We start from the raw sequence: 16,192 nt of genomic DNA, 5'->3' as shown, positions 1-16,192 counted from the left end.
AAAAAAAAAAAAAGGGGAGCGCAACGTGAGTATCTTTGAACAGCCTTGAAAAGGATGTTCTTAAACAATTCTAAAATTGTCGTCGTACACATGTTGCGTACGTTGCGCCAAGATAAAAAGCTGAGGAAAGGAAGGTTTATGAAACGAAGGAACGGGAAGGAGTGATGAAAAACTTAAATAAAAAGCGACAAAAAACGATCGACTATCTCATAAAGATAAGCCGAAGACGGAAAAAGGAGAAAGAGAGAGAAGGAAAGAGAAAGAGAGAGAAAGAAAGAAAATAAATAAAACAAAAGAACGCGGGATCGTGTGAAAGTATATAATATAAAAGCGATATAAATAAAACGGGAGAATTTACTTAATTTAAAAAAAAAAAAAGGAAGGAGGGAAGAAGTAAAAATTAAAACGTATTTGGAAGAGCTTAGGTACATCCGTAGCGAGGCCATACGCGTGGCCGCGCCTCGCGTAGTTTTCGTCACTTCCTCTTACGTCTGTTATTATGTTACACTATCTATATGTTTATGTATATGTATACATATGTATCTCTGTGCGGAGCTTAGGAATTTGCATCTGGAAGAACAAGAACAAGAGATGAGCAAAATTTGAACGGTCCGAGGTAATTGCTTATCGAACTTAAGCAAGTTTTACATTTCAATACCATCTATTTGAACACGAAGCAATATCGACTAACCCGGAGATAATTATATAGCGCCAAACGAGGTCGAGGTACGAAGAACGATTTATGTGTATATATATATATATATTATGACGAAGTGATATTTTAAATATTTTAAATTAAGGTTATTATTATTAAAAAAAAAAAAAAAAAAAAAAAAAAAGGTAAACTCTGAATGTAAATTTAATTGATTAATTAATCTGCAAGAGGGATGAGGAAAAGGGGAGGAAGAGGGGAGAGAGGACTATGAAAAGTGAACAAAAGTAAGATAAAGAGAGATAAGAGAGATCGAACGAGAAATTTTTTTTTCTTTTTTTCTTTTTTTCTTTTTTTCTTTTTTCTTTTTTCTTTTTTCTTTTTTTTTTTTTTTTTTTTTTTTTTTTGGTTTGCCCCACCGTCGTTCCAGGAGCAAATTCCTCGACTTACATACGTATAATATATATATATGTATATGCTCTACGTTCAAGATATGCTTTATCCATAGAATTATCCATAGACAGAATTATAGAATTTTTATCGTTCTCGCTTCATTCTACGTATATTCTACGTATATAATGTATATATATATATATATACACATATATATATATATATATATATATATATTATATATACGCACGTACCCGCGTACGTGTGCTCTGTTATCGATACGTATATATATGTACACACCGCGCTACAGTGAATTTCCACTCACTTTAAACGTCGTCAATGTATAACACAGCACGAGAGATCATCTCACTTCTTCCGTCGTTCAGGACGTCGTACGCATCTCCATCGAATACGGGCCGAATCGCGAGGAACAACCGTTGTTGCTCGGAACCGTTCCCCACACGGAAAGGCTTCACACCCATTTCCACGTGATCCTCTTCGATCGCGCGTTCTCTTCGATTATCGCACCGCACACACACGCGCACCGTCTTTTCTTGTTCGCGCGTCGTCTCGGCCCTCGCGTTTACACTTACTCCTTCTCTTCGCGTCTTCTCCCTTTTTAATTTTTTTCTTTTCTCTTTTTTTCCTTTTTTTTTCCCTTTTTCTTTTTTTTTCCCCACTCCGAGCTGCTCGACAGCATCGCACGTAGAATTCCCCCCTCGCGTTTCGAGGGACGTTTGGATCGACGCTTCGATTGATAAATCAAAATGCCACCACTGGTCGACGTCGTGTATAATTTAGGTACACTTGCCAGTACCGCTCGTTCTCCGAACGAGGAGGAGGAGGAAGAGGAGGAGAGTAGAGGCCAATGACGGACCTTAATCCCTGCCGATCCTCTTGTGAATCTGTTGATGCTTTATCAAATGGGCCTTCTGCCTAAACGCTTTACCGCACACCTCGCACCTGAACGGTTTCTCGCCCGTGTGCGTTCTCAAATGCACCTTTATGTTGCTCTTGTTCAGGAAACCCCTGTTGCAAATGGAACATCTGTGCACGGGCTTCTCCTTGCCCCCTATCAATCCTGATTCGGTCCCGTAAGGCAACGCCGTCGCCCCTGTTGCCGGGCTCTTCTTGGACGGGTTCTGGGAGGCGGGGGCGGGCCTCGACCTCTTCCTGGGGTGGGAGGGGGCGGCGAAGGAGGAGTGCAGGAGGTGGTCGGGGCTGCACGAGGTGGACACTCTGCCGGGCGGGCTGACGGGCGGATAGGGGCTGGTCGAGGACGGGGTCTCCCCGCAGGACGTGTTCTGGAGCGCTGCGTTCGCCGATTGCAATCTCGCGTTGATCAACGGCGCGTAACCGTGCGTCAACAAACTTTGCAACGTGGATCCGTGCTGCTGGGCCTGGGTCGAGGGTGTCGCCGTCCCGTATATCTGTGAATAAGGACTGGGCGACGTGGTCTCCTGCGCCTTCGGGGAGCACGCCGTGTCGATCCAATCGGCGATATCGATCCAGTCCCGGGACGCCTCGGGGTCGTGCTCCGACCCCGCCCCGTTCCCGCCGCCCGGCACCGTCGTGTCGGCTATCGCCGACCCGATTATCTCCGCTATGTCCTCGATGTCGTAGTCGACCGGCTGCGACGATTGCGGCAATTGTTGTTGGTGATGTTGATGATGATGCTGTTGCTGCTGATGTTGTTGGTGTTGCTGCTGTTGCTGCTGTTGCTGCTGCTGCTGCTGCTGCTGCTGCTGCTGCTTCTGGCTACCCTGGGGGCACGGAGTGCTCGAGGACACGACGGGGGGCTCGTAGTACTCCTGATTGGAGGAGGACGTGGGGGAGGAGGAGGGTAGGGAGGGCCTCTGCGCGGACGAGGCTATGGTGTGATAGTGGTGGCCGGGTATGCCGTTGATGCTGAGGTGGCCGGTGTAGCCGGTGAAGGGCGGAAGGGGTTTCAACTCGGCCAGCGACTGCGCGGATGCGACGCCGACCGACGAGCCGAGGAGGAGGGTGTCCCACGCGTCCTGCAGACCAGCTGCCGTTTGCTTCACGTCCGGTGGCTCGAGGAAATCCGGCCCCGTCGCGCCCCAAGGCGACAGCAGCAGGCTGTCGACCCCGACCACCTCGGCCGGTGAACCGCCGACCACGATCCCCGTCCCCTGGCTGCTGTGCGGGGGCTCCACCCCGGAGGAGGTGAGGTGCGGGGGGGCCGCGGGCGGCCCCGACTGGGTCTCGTACTTCATCTCGATGACGATATCCGAGGTTGGCGACACTGCGCCCACCGAGGCGCAGGGTGGCGCGATCCCGTCCTTAGGCAGCGAGCCGCCTCCCCCGCCACGATCGCCCCCGCCCCTCCCAGCCGCGGAGGACGACGAGGGGGGCGCCTGCTTCCCGTGGACGCGCCTCCCGGACGGGGATACGATGTCGTAGGGCGACGCGGCGCCTAGCGCCTCCTCCCCCTCGCCCGTGTCCACAACCTCCCTCGACGACGATTGGCCGACCACGAGTTGGGGGTAGTCTAGCTTGCCGCCTCGGCCGGCCGCCGCCTGCGACGCGCTCGCCTCGACTCCCTTCGCCGCCCTCTGATGGTGGCGGTGGCGCTGATGCTGGTGCTGGTCCTGCTGCTGGTCCCCGGTGGCCGGTGCCTCGGCCGGCGGGGGATGATACTCGAGCTTGGCGCAGGAGGGCCTCGGGAGGAGGAGGGGGGGCGGCTGCTCCTCGGCGGTGTCGTTTCGCTGGCGTTGGCAGGGGGTGGCGGAGGAGATCCGCGACGAGGTGGACAGCAACGAGGTGAGGAGGGATGCGTTGAAGGTGGACGAGGAGGACGGCGACGAGACGCTCCCCGCCCTTCGTTCCTCCGCTCGTATCTTCGGGTATTCCTCCGTCTTGATCCGGACGTTCAGGGACGATAGGATTCCGTTGAGGGGATCCGGGGCGTCGTGCTGGCTCGTCGTCCCTTCGGTGTTGTGGTGGTGGTGGTGGTGGTGGTGGTGGTGGTGGTGGTGGTGGGGGGCCTCCGAGGGGGAGGCGGTGGTGGTGAGGAGCGCGGAGAGGATTAGATTGCCGGCCGTTGACGACGAGGACGACGACGACGATGGTTCCGGCGACGAGGAGGCGATGCCGTACACGGTTGCGGGCGAGGCTACGGCATCGGCGGGCCGCGCTAGCGTATCCGCGCGGCCGAGGCCCGGCGTCGAGCACGAAGGGGGCAAGTTGGGGGAGACACCGTAGGCCGTGGACGCGTTCCTGCACGTGGACGCGTTCGACTGGTGGTTCGACGGGTGATGCTGGTGATGATGAAGGTGGGACGGATGGTGGTGGCGTTGGCCGTGATGGGACGGACTATTCGCGTTACGGCTCGGCGGCGAACAGAACTGAAAAGCGCCGCTACCACCGTTGTTATCCGGTGCCCCCTCGTCGATCCTTGGGGGCCCAGGGGTCGAGGGGAAGAGGGAACCAGGATTCCACCAGGGATCCACTCTACTGCCGGGGGTGCTGCAACCGCCAACGGCGCCGCGGGGACCTGCAACAGCCAATTTTCATTTCTTTCGTTTTCGAAAAGTTTTCCATCGTCATCATCTCCTTTCGATGATTCCCCTTTCGTTCGATGCCGACGACGAGAGGGGAGAAGGTTTTGTTCTTTTCCCGAGGTATAGGTGCTTGCGTATGCACGTAACGTTTCGCTATTTCAAACAATACGATACGTTTTTTTAAAAACAACGGTAATAACAACGCGTGCGTCTACAGGTAAAGGTACACGTACGCGATATACGGGCGCGTATAAATGTACACATGTACGCGAGCGCGTGTATCGCGAAGTTAAGTAGGCAGATACCACTTCTCTCGAGAAGAAAGACTTGCTCCTGTTAACTAGGTTAGTGGCACGCTAGCCAGCCACGGCTCGGTACACTCGACCAACCAAATTGCCGCGTTTAAAAATATATTTTTCGAACGATCGTCGCTAGCTAGAAAAATATCGGGAAAGGAAGAAGAGGAAGAAGGAAGAAACGTTCGTTCGGGAAAATACCACGATAATAACAATAATAATAATGAAACAGATCGAACCGAAGACCCTAGGGATCCCTAGATTTCCAAAACTTAAGAATCGCTACGAACCGAACACCCTAAAGATCCATAGATTTCCAAAACTTAAGAATTCCTACGAACCGAACACCCTAAAGATCCATAGATTTCCAAAACTTAAGAATCGTTAGGAACCGAACACTCTAAAGATCCCTAGACTTCCAAAATTTAAGAATCGCTAGCGAACCGAAGACCCTAGAGATCCCTAAACTTCCAAAATTTAAGAATCGCAAAGCTCAAAAAGACGAAGAGAAAGAGAAAAGAAGAGGAGGAAGAAGAAGAATACGATCGAGAATTCTTTGTTCTCCGAATTCTTTTATTTCCATTCGATATTGGCTCGCTCTATAATTTCTCTCTCTCTCTCTTTCTCTTTTCCTCGATATTCCTCGATTGACACATCCGCGTGGCCGTAGGATCACGTCATGGGAATCATGCAAATGGTCGGGCACGTATACGTACGAGAGCCCCTCCCCCCTCTCCGATCCCCTCCCCCCACTCGCGGATCGCCCCGCTCGAGCACGCCGTATCCGTCCTTGTCGTCGGTTAGAACCCCGTCCTTGTCGATTGCGGACGAGCGGTAGACGAGCGTTGGAGGTCCCCGCTCGCGGGACCGAGAGAAGGAGGAGGAGGAGGGGAGGGGAGCAGGGGCTGCCGTGACGTGTTCACCGGGTACCGTTACTCCAATGGCGTGGACTCGCGAGTCCCCCTCCCCCCTCGACCGCTCCAACGATCGATCAGAAGCGGGGAACAACGGTCCCACTTTTTCGAGCCTACGACAATGTCTCAGTGAGCTACTTATCAATGGGATCACCGGGTATCCGACCGATTCGCCTTTATCGATTTACCGAAGATACCGAACATCCTATGCATTCGTTGGACGCACGCGTGTTTCACACGTTACCCTATATATCACCGAGGAGAGATTCTTTTTAATAATTATTAAAGTATGTATATGTATATACATATATATATATATATGTATCATTTTGATACAAAAAGAAAAATGGGAGAGACGAGAATTACCTCGGTGGTAGAGTAATAATCGCGAGTGGAAAAGAAAAAGGGATTTTATGGAGCCCAGGTCTGATCGTACGAATTGGCGTGCGTTGGAAGCGAAAAGGAGCCGCATCCGCGACCGCTCGTGACTATACGCCGAAACTATACCGCGCTCGCGTTATAGTGGGGGCCCGAAGTAGGCCGGAGCACCGTTACAGCCCGGTGCACGGGTCGAAGCCTACGCAAATCGGCTAGATTTTGTCCGGATGGCTTTCCTTTTCGTTGTGAAAAATGGCGCGTGCGAGCCATTGGTCCCCGCGCTGACACACTTTTGCCCCGCGCAGCCGCGACGCGACACACGCGCAACGAGGATCGGATCGGATCGGATCGGATCGGATCGGACGACGGGACCATCGATCACGCCGGCCCTCTCTTGCGCTTCGCTCCATCTTCGAGCCCCGCTCCCTTCGAGCCTCCGCCATTGAATCCGTGATTACGATTTACTTCATTATTCAACCGCGTATATATTGCACATATTTCCTAGTAACAATTTTTCCTAGTAATAATCACTAGAGTTATTCGAAATTATTTATTCATGTCTTTTGCGAACGTAAGAGAGGGCGGAAGAATTTCTTTTCGGGAAGAAACGCGCGTAATGGTGATCACGTGACTCGCGAGCAGGGAGTCCTCGCACTTGTTCGAGTCTACTATAGTTTACCGCGGCGGGTAAACTATATCCGAGCGGTGTACACGGCAAGGGGAAACGGAAGTAGGTCGAAGCACCGTTACGAGTTGCGCTCGTACGGAGAGGTGGCCTACGCAAAACCAGTCGGATTTTGCTAGGCGCGCGAGCCATGGCTTTCCTTTTCGTTACGAAAAATGGCGCGTGCGAATCGCGGTTCCCCATCGCGGTGACCCACATTAACGAGAAACGAGTCACACTCGTACTCGTTGCACGCACGTACGTACGAAGCGGCACCTATGGCATCGGCCATCCCGATGCGTCGAAACCTTACGCGCGAGCAAAACGTGAAATTTTTCAGATCCGAGATAAAGAGATAAAGATTTTTCTCTTTCTTTCTTTTCCCCCCCCTGATCATTCGCTTTTTAATCATTCGCGTACGAAAACATCGAGAGGATGGACAGAACGATAGATAAGAGGAGTAAATACGTTCTTCGTCTTTTGTTCCTTCGTTTGGGAATTTTGGGAAACGAGAGGAATGGAATTATTTTGGGCGGAAGTCATCGTTACGAGGAGATCGGCCATTTAGATCGTATTAGGAATGCGTTTCGTCGACTTTCGCATTTAATCGCGCATTTTCAAGAGATAAACGTCGAGTCGAAATGAGGGTGTTATCTTTATCTATCATAGCGGTACAGTTGAAACGGGATTATATTTAGAACCTTCATTAGCTGTGGAGCGATTAAGCTAAGGTTAACTATGTGGGTTATTTGGACGAACTTTGGACGTAAATACGACGACCAAGGATCGTGGATTACTTTCATTCGAGAATTGGATTCGTGTCTCGCATAAATGAAAAAAATCCCCCGTCGAACGGAAATTCCACGCCTGCATGGAAATCGGAGACTTGAACGCCGGCAAAAGCGTAACGCCTGCCCCGTAGCGCTTCGCATTCCACCCGTGCAAAAATACCTCGTCTTTGAGTCACTCTCGCGTCCAACCGCCTACGCTCGTTGTACCGTATATAATATTATAATTCGATTTCGGGACGAAAAATTTGTATTGGAAATTAAATCAAACGATGAAACGATCATAATTATCGTATCGCATCGATCCGGAAGAAAATCATCTCAAAAAATCACTTCACCGCGAGGCGAGTGAAGATCCTTATCCGCTGCGAGAGAAATTGCCCCCTCCCCCCAACCGAACTCCGTCGCTCCGGTATTCGCCTCAATGTCGACATCAAAATGCGTCGTAGCCTCATAGAGGCGCGTACGAAGCGCGTACGCGAGAGAACCTGGCACCGGAGGTGCTGCCAACGGAGAAAGTGCGCCGACTATTAAGGTAAAGGTTAAAAGAAGACGAGGGAGAGGCGAATAAAATCGAGGCAAATGTACGCGATTAAAAGAAGATTAAAAAGAAGATTAAAAAGAAAAAGAAGAAAAAAAAAAAAAAAAGAAAAAAATCTCTCGTTATAATCTACGCGAGATATAAGCGAAATAATTCGAACCGATTCCCCTTTCCCGCCATTCCCTCCCCCCCCTCCTTCCTACCGATTGACGCGCGAACACGCGATACGAATTCGCGATTAATTGAATCGAAGAGATCGATGCAGATGCGGAATCGATCGAGAGGGAGGAGGAGGAAGAGTAGCGGTACTCGGTAAGAGATCCACCGGCGATGAACAAAGCGAGGCGAGCACGAGGGGACGCGACCGTGGACGCGAGTCTCTGGCCGAGGTATATCTATAGATCGCTTGCGGAACTGACGAGTCGGAAGCCCTCCCTCCTTCCTCCCTCCTCCCCCCTCCCACTCCCTCCGTTAGCCCGGCTTTGGAATACCGGTTAATGTGGTACACTGACCTACTCTCGAGCCACGCCGCTACCACCAGGGAATACCCCACCACGCTGTTATTCTCTCTTCCTTCTCGTTCCTCTCTCCTTCCTCGTCCCTCCAACGGCATTCCCTTTCTGCCTCCGTAATTCTATCTCCCTCTCTCTCTCGTCTCGTCTCGGAATCGTTGGATCATATCCAGGCCCCCACATCTCTCTCTCTTTCTTCACTCGGTTGGTCCTTAGTAAAAACAGCCTCCCCGACGTGTCTTTTCCTACCGACTTTGCCTCGCTTGCTTACAATTTCACAGCCGCTTCCTCTTTCTTCGTCCTCGATTCTCTCGTTCCCGGAAGATCCAGTGCAGAATGCGCGTACATCGAAAGTTTTCGAAGTTTTGAAAAATATTAAAGGTAAGAAATCTATCCCTATCCTTTCCTTCGTATCTTCGAACGATTCGATCAAAATTCCGGGATGAAACGTATCTCGACTCGAGAAGAAAGAGGAGGAAAAGGCTCGAGATGTTTACTCTCGAAGAGAGAGAGAGAGAGAGAAAAAGAAGAAGACGAAGAAGAAGAAAAAGAAGGAGAAGGTATATACACTTGCTGAAACGCGACCAATATGCAATATTGGAGCATTGACCTAGGTCGAATCTGTCCAATTTACTCGAGCGTGACGAATTTTCCCGGGAATATGTTGGCCGACCGACCGTGCTCGTAATTGGCCGAAATACGAGCACACCGGCGAGAAATCGAACCGAATGCTCGTGACACTGACACTGCACGCTCGAGCCAATCGTGGATTGGCATCGTGGAGCAACGAACCGCCTCGCGAGATGTCTACAACCTCACGCCAACACGTCGATCTCCCCCTCCCTCCTTCCTCTCCTCCCTCCCCTCCCCACCCCACTCGAGGCCGTCCGCTAAAGCTAAAGGAAGTCACTCGGGAGAAATTTCACCTCGCCAGCCTCCGTCTCTCTCTTTCGTCTCCGCGTATAATCTTCCTTATTCCTACTTCGTTCCTCTTCTTCGCTCCTCGATATCCGAATACCTTAATAGCCGTGTCGCCTTCTCTAAATGTCAAAGAACCACCGAGAGAGAGAGAGAGACGCCGATATTGCTCGCCGTATCTAGCTTTTTTTGCGCGTATAATATATATATATGTGTATATATATATATATATATCGTACGATGTGTAGGTAAGGTACGCGTTCGACGCTCGATGGAAATTGCGCGCGAGAGATTCGAAATTTCGTGGTCTCGGTCAAGGACAAGGACGTTGTTTTCGAATAAAGAGTAACGTGTAACGTGTAATCGTGTTTCTCGAGGAAGAGGAGACGTGTAACGTGACGATCGGTTACGATCGTAAATTTATACACAACGGGGAAAGACGAGAGCAAAGACGACAAAGGTAGAATTTATTCGTTCGAACGGATGGCCCGGACACGGGGCTATGATTTGTCGTTTCTCGAAACGAAGGGGAAGGAGAGAGAGACGGGCGCTCTCTGGCTAGGCGATTGCGGCACCAGGATCGCCAAGATCGTGAACAAAGATATCTCGTAAAATAAATATCTCTTCCAGAAACGGTTTTACCCTCGTTATTACTTATTCAACGGTTAACTTACGTTGTTCGAGTTGGCTCGACGCGAAAACAGAATTTCCTAACTATATAAATATATACGCGATGGCGCAATTTCTTATATCATTGCAATCCGATCCTTCCATCCCTCTCGGTTTTAATTTAACACTCGATTTTCGATTGAAACTCAAACTTTTGAGAAATTGTGTTTGAAATTTTGGACGAGTAACCGTTGTGCGAATAGAAAGTACGAAATAATAGTAGGGGAAAAATATAATAACAGAAGAGATTTCGTTGTTCAATGAAGGAATGAAAGCTGTCAAATTTTTACGACGAGATTTCGGTCGTTAATATATACACCGGCGGTCCGAAATACCGAAATGCTTTCATGCTGCGGAGGATCCTCCTTTATGACACGGTTACCAGTACCCGTTACTAACTGTTAGGTTTTAGTGCCAGGTCCCACTGACACGTTGCGAACGGCCTCTCGAAACGAATCGAAGGATAACGATATTTTCAATTGTCAATTTCTTTATCACGATTTGTTCGCGTTATAAAATTTTGCGGTTAACTTTTCGATTTTTTTTTTTTTTGTTTCTTCTTTTTCAATCCAATTATCCATTATTAGACCTCGCATACATAGATTTACGTGGATTTCTATTAAAATCGTACAATAATATTCTTCTCTGTGATATTTCTTCTCTTTCTTTTTTTTTTTATCTTTTCTCATATCACGTGCAAGATTTCCATACCGATTCAAATTTCCTACAAATTATATAAATATATTTCTACTATATTCCGTCTATGTTACGTAAAATACCAATTTTTCTTTTTTCTCTTTTCTCTCTCTCTCTCTTTCTCTCTTCAATACGCTCTAAAACAGGCGTATCAGATGGTTTATTATCCGATAAATTCGCCAGATATAATCTTTTTTTACGCCGTGTTTCCTCGATTTCTCAATTTCTAGTAATGTCTTCGACTTCTTACTGGGTCGCATCGGTAGCACTCTCTAAAAGAATTCTTCCTCAACACTGTTCCGGAAGAATTCCAGTCCATTCAAACAAGTAGACCTGACCTTCCTTTACGATACATATACATGCATACATATATATATAAACATCGTATATATCCAAGGATAACCAGCTTGCCTATCGTTTAAGCTTAACATCCTGTATTCATTTCGGATGCTACCTGGCTAGGCTTTTGTTGAAACAAAAGAGAGAAAGGGAGAGAGAGAGAGAGAGAGAAAACACGAAAAAGAAGAAGAAGAAAAAAAAAAGTCGGCCGGAATTCGCAACTTCGATCGTGAATACGAGACACGGGTTCTATCGTTAGAAAGCGTGGTAACTCGAGTGACGTATGTGGTACAAGAAATTCTGAGCAGGAATCGATTCATAAAAATGCAACGACGTTTGTTTTACCAAACGTTCCCCTTCGCGAATAATTCATCGATCAATCCTCGAATTATTATCGAATTTAATCCAATTATCGCCTCGTTTACGATTTCTTTCCTCAGAATCTTGGAAGAATCTTAGAAGAAGGAAGTTTGTTAAGAGAGAGAGAGAGAGAGAGAGAGAGAGACACACGTTTTCTTCGATATTTACAATATTTACATTTGAATCCTCGATATTCGAGGACCTGGCGCGATGGCTGGACGTTCGCTACCTTTCGATCTTTCGGATCGACGAAGAGAAATATGGAATCCGGCCATCGTGCCCGTTGAAGAGATATGTATATATATATATATAAACGATAAGATAATTACATATGAGCAGCGTGGTATCCAGAGTGGAATTGTTGATGTCCTCAGGACCTTCCCTTATAAATCTATTCACAGAACGAGACACTTGTTGTTGTTCACCGTTGCGGGGCTCAGCTTTCTTCGAGAACGAAGTATCAAGATCACTTGTAAAAGACTTCACCTGTCACGGCTTAGCACCGAAGGGAAAAGGGAACGAGAGAGAGAGAGAGAGAAAGAGAGAGAGAATGCCGAACAATAACGGGGTGAGGAGTGACGTGGAGAGGAGAAAAAGTAAAAAAAAAATAAAAAAAAAAAAAAGAAGAAGTATATGTATATATATGTATATAAAAAAAAAAAAAAAAGAAGAATAAATAAGAGAGAGAAACGTACTCTTTTCCCCCCCTATGTATCTCAACGACGAAAGCACAAAATCGTGTCTGTAAGTGGACGGCATTCGATCGAAAATCGTCCAATATCCCCGAGAATAATCGGAGGAGAGATGACCGACCGAGCCGAACTTTCACTGCGATGCCCTTCCTCTTCTTCTCTTCCTCGTGCTCTTCTTCTCTTCTTCCTCCTCTTCTCCTCCTCGAGCATCCAGTGCGCTATCACCACCCTCGCCGAATCGCCCGAATAGGTGGCAACCGATGCGCGTCCCAGCATAGATCGGCTGGGGGAATTATGACGGGCAGGGCGGCCCTTGACCTTGTCCAGAGCCGCCTTCCAACACTGTCAACCGACCAACAACACTCCTTTCGTCCTTTCCACCTTCGCTCTTCCTTTCTTCCTTCCTTCCTTCCTTCCTTCCTTCCTTGCTTGGGCAGAGAAAGAGATCACGATCACTCGTATGCACGCACGTATACGACCACTGACGTTCAAACTCTCACGATACTCTCTTCTCTTTTTTCACGATTCCCCTTGCGATTACCCTATATATATATATATGTATATATATATACGAGCCACTCGCGCGAAAATTTAATTAAAATTGAAATTTTTCGTACAAACGATCCGAGTCCCGATATCCCGTTTCCTTTATCCCATTTATTATCCCCGGCTTGAAAACTCTTTCCTCCTGTCTCGTCAATTCCGTACTATCCTTACGTTCCGCTTGATAACGTCACGGGCGAACGCGAGTGTGAAAGAGACGGAGACAGAGAGAGAGAGAGAGAGAGAGGGAGGGAAAGAGGGAAAGAGGGAAAGAGAAAGAAGAAAGACAGTGAAACAGAACGAGCATTAGAGGGTGGGAGGGAGGGTGGGAGAGGAAGGGAGAGAGAGAGAGAGAGAGAGAGAGGAAGGGAAAGAAAGGAAAGAGAGATAGCGGAGGGAGGCCTCGTAGATGCAGCACGAACAGGAGAGAGGCCTGTGGCTCGCGTGGCGCCGGACGAGATGCGACTAATTCCTAAAAGTAGGCGAGGAAGAAACGAACTGGATGGCCTGTGGGCCCTTACTGCGAGGGGTCTTACGCGGTGCCGACCGACAGGGGCCCCTACTTGCGTGCACCAGCCAGAGGGGGACCCTCGAACCCCCCACTCGCCGGCTATATACCTTCTTCCCCCTCCCTGCCCGCCTGCTCTTCTTCCACCACCTTCGTCCCGCACCATTTTCCCGCTGTACAACCTCCACCACGCTTCGAGCCGATCCACTGAATTCCCTCCATGCCCGATCCGCATTTGTAACGGGGTATCGGGCTGTCCGGAGACAAATGCTTGAGCTTCGTCTCCCCCCTCCCCGATCTCCATCTCGATAGACGTTAACGAAACGAAAAACGATCCATGGGCGGTTATGGTGAATGAGAACATTGAATTTGTCGAATCGAGGAATAATATATGTATATGTATGTGTATGTATATATATATATATATATTTATATTTAATTTATATTTAATTTATGTTTATATATTTAATTATTTATATTTATATTTATATTTAAATTTCTTTGAAAATATTCTATTTCTTAATTTTTTCTCCATAGATTTTTTGTTCCTTGTTTGAGCGATTTTAAGAATCGAACGAGGTTAGTGTTGAACGAATCAGATATATATAATATCGTTTCTCTTTTTCCTTTTCGCAGCATTCTTCAATTTCTTCAAACGCTCCATTTTCCTTCCCTAACGTGTCCATTAATTACAACAAAAGTGAAACGTGTGTATACTATTGTATTGTATGGTGATGACGATTCTTTAAAAAAGAAGTGCAACAGGTATGGTATAGTATAGTGTATAGTTATATATAGTGTGGTGTTGGGGATCGTTCGTTATCGTAGCGCGGCTTATCGATTTTTGTACGATTTTTGTCGATCGGATCGATAATTAATCAGGGTTTCTTCTTTTTACTACTACGTCGTTTTGTATCGTATGTTTTGAGCGTTTAATTGGTGGAGGCGAGAATTTCGTAATTTTTACCTTCACCGGGCACACAGGCGAACACTTGTATCCGCAACGGCCAGGGAAACGCGTAAAAGCGTTTATGCACACGTAAGTACACTATTCGAAACGATTCTTTTTCTCTTCTTTTGTTCTACATTCCTTTTTCCCTTTTTTTTCTCTCTCCAGACTGTGGAATTGGAATCAACATTGAAAAATCAAGATTGAAGACATTGAGGATCAACATTGATCTTCTGCATGGAAAGGATTTTAATTTAATAAAATAAAATAAATTTAATTTAATAAAATAAATTTCGAAATATATCCCGAAAGTGTAATACAGTGAACAAATTCGCTGGAAACGTTTCTCTCAAATTTTCTCCCGGAATTGTCAATCCCGTAACGAGGAAATGAAACTTAGGTTAGGTGAATTTTCGAAAAAAAANAAAAAAAAAAAAAAAAAAAAGAAAAGAAGAAACGGTCAGTAACCCTTTCAAAAGAGTTTTTACAGTTACCCTACAAATCCGTGACAATGGTACAGCCCCTGAGGGAGAGAAAAAAAGAAGCAGAACTTTTGAGGAAGTTCCGGGAGAAAAAAAAATTGGTTACCGCTAGTTTACAAATAAATGAACCTATCGACACGAAGAGCGTAATCTTTCCAGCTGTTGGAAAGATCTTGGGTCGAAAAAAATCCCTCCTTCTCTTCAAAGAACAGAATGGAATTCGCCAATGGAGTAATATTCCTTCTCCCGTGTCGAAGAATTCGAATATTTCGAGGAATTGGCGATACAAAAAAAAAATAATTAATCGTCACAAGATTTTTTTTAAAACAATTTTTTAAGAAACGTTTCGCCTAAACGATTTGCTTCGTAATAATTGTTGTATAACTTTCGATTAATTAGGCGTCGAAGCCAACTCCTCCCCCACACGGCCGCCACGCGGTCGAGGAAGGCCTCTTTTCTTCTCTCTCTCTCTCTCTCTTTCTCTCTCCTTGACGCAACGTCAAGGAACGTCGTCGTCGGAAGGGAGGGAGGGAGGGGGAGGCCCTTTCCGCGAATTCGAACAAACAGGGGCCCCACTTCTCCCCTACGACGGGTCGGTTACACTTTCGCTACTGCGACTAGTGGTACCACTCGACCGCCTTCCTCCTCCTCCTCCTCCTCTTTCGCGAGCATCGGTACGACCAGATCGACCTAATTGTTCTCCAAGTTTATTTGAAAAGTATGCGAATCGTGAGATCGGTGCTCGGTGATCCGGAAACGGCGATCCGGAGACGATTTTATATATATATGTGTGTGTGTGTTTGTGTATAGTATATGTGTGTGTATATATGTGGTACGAAGGAGTTAGGAGGATCATAGCGCCATCTCGATTCCTTCGAAAATGGAAAAGTTTTGGATATTATTTATTTGGATTTATTTAAATAATAAATGTTATTATTTATTAATTATATTATATTATATTATATTATTTTATGTTATATTATATTATATTATATTATATTTATATTATATTATATTTATTGTATTATATATTATTTAATTATTATATTATTATATTATTATATTATGTTATATTTATTAATTATATTATTTGAATATTATCCAGTGTGTACTATGCATGTTATGATGCGAGTAATTTGGATTTATTTAAATAATAAATGTTATTATTTATTAATTATATTATATTTATTATATTATATATTATTTAATTATTATATTATTATATTATATTATATTATTTGAATATTATTCAGTGTATACTATGCATGTTAGGATGCAATGGCGAGTAATTTGGATTTATTTAAATAATAAATATTATTATTTATTAATTATATTGTATTATATTATATTTATTGTATTATGTATTATTTAATT

At 46.3% G+C, this 16,192-nt stretch overlaps 1 protein-coding gene across 1 annotated transcript; it reads right to left on the bottom strand.

Annotated features, from left to right (window-relative positions):
* Nucleotides 1-1,923: 1,923 nt before the first annotated feature.
* On the bottom strand, nucleotides 1,924-11,264 carry LOC122714191 (AT-rich interactive domain-containing protein 1B-like). Its single transcript, XM_043935330.1, has 4 exons — nucleotides 11,196-11,264; nucleotides 8,362-8,530; nucleotides 2,836-4,562; nucleotides 1,924-2,766 (listed from the first exon to the last, which is right to left on the bottom strand). Exons 1-4 carry the CDS (start codon nucleotides 11,262-11,264, stop codon nucleotides 1,924-1,926), a joined length of 2,808 nt encoding a protein of 935 aa, XP_043791265.1.
* Between the last annotated feature and the right edge of the window lie 4,928 nt (nucleotides 11,265-16,192).

This window comes from Apis laboriosa, unplaced genomic scaffold (assembly GCF_014066325.1).
Source record: "Apis laboriosa isolate Shangri-la unplaced genomic scaffold, ASM1406632v1 scaffold28_cov147, whole genome shotgun sequence".
NCBI lineage: Eukaryota > Metazoa > Arthropoda > Insecta > Hymenoptera > Apidae > Apis > Apis laboriosa.
The sequence above is the reverse complement of the archived record's forward strand: the minus strand, read 5'-3'. Positions and strand labels throughout refer to the sequence as shown.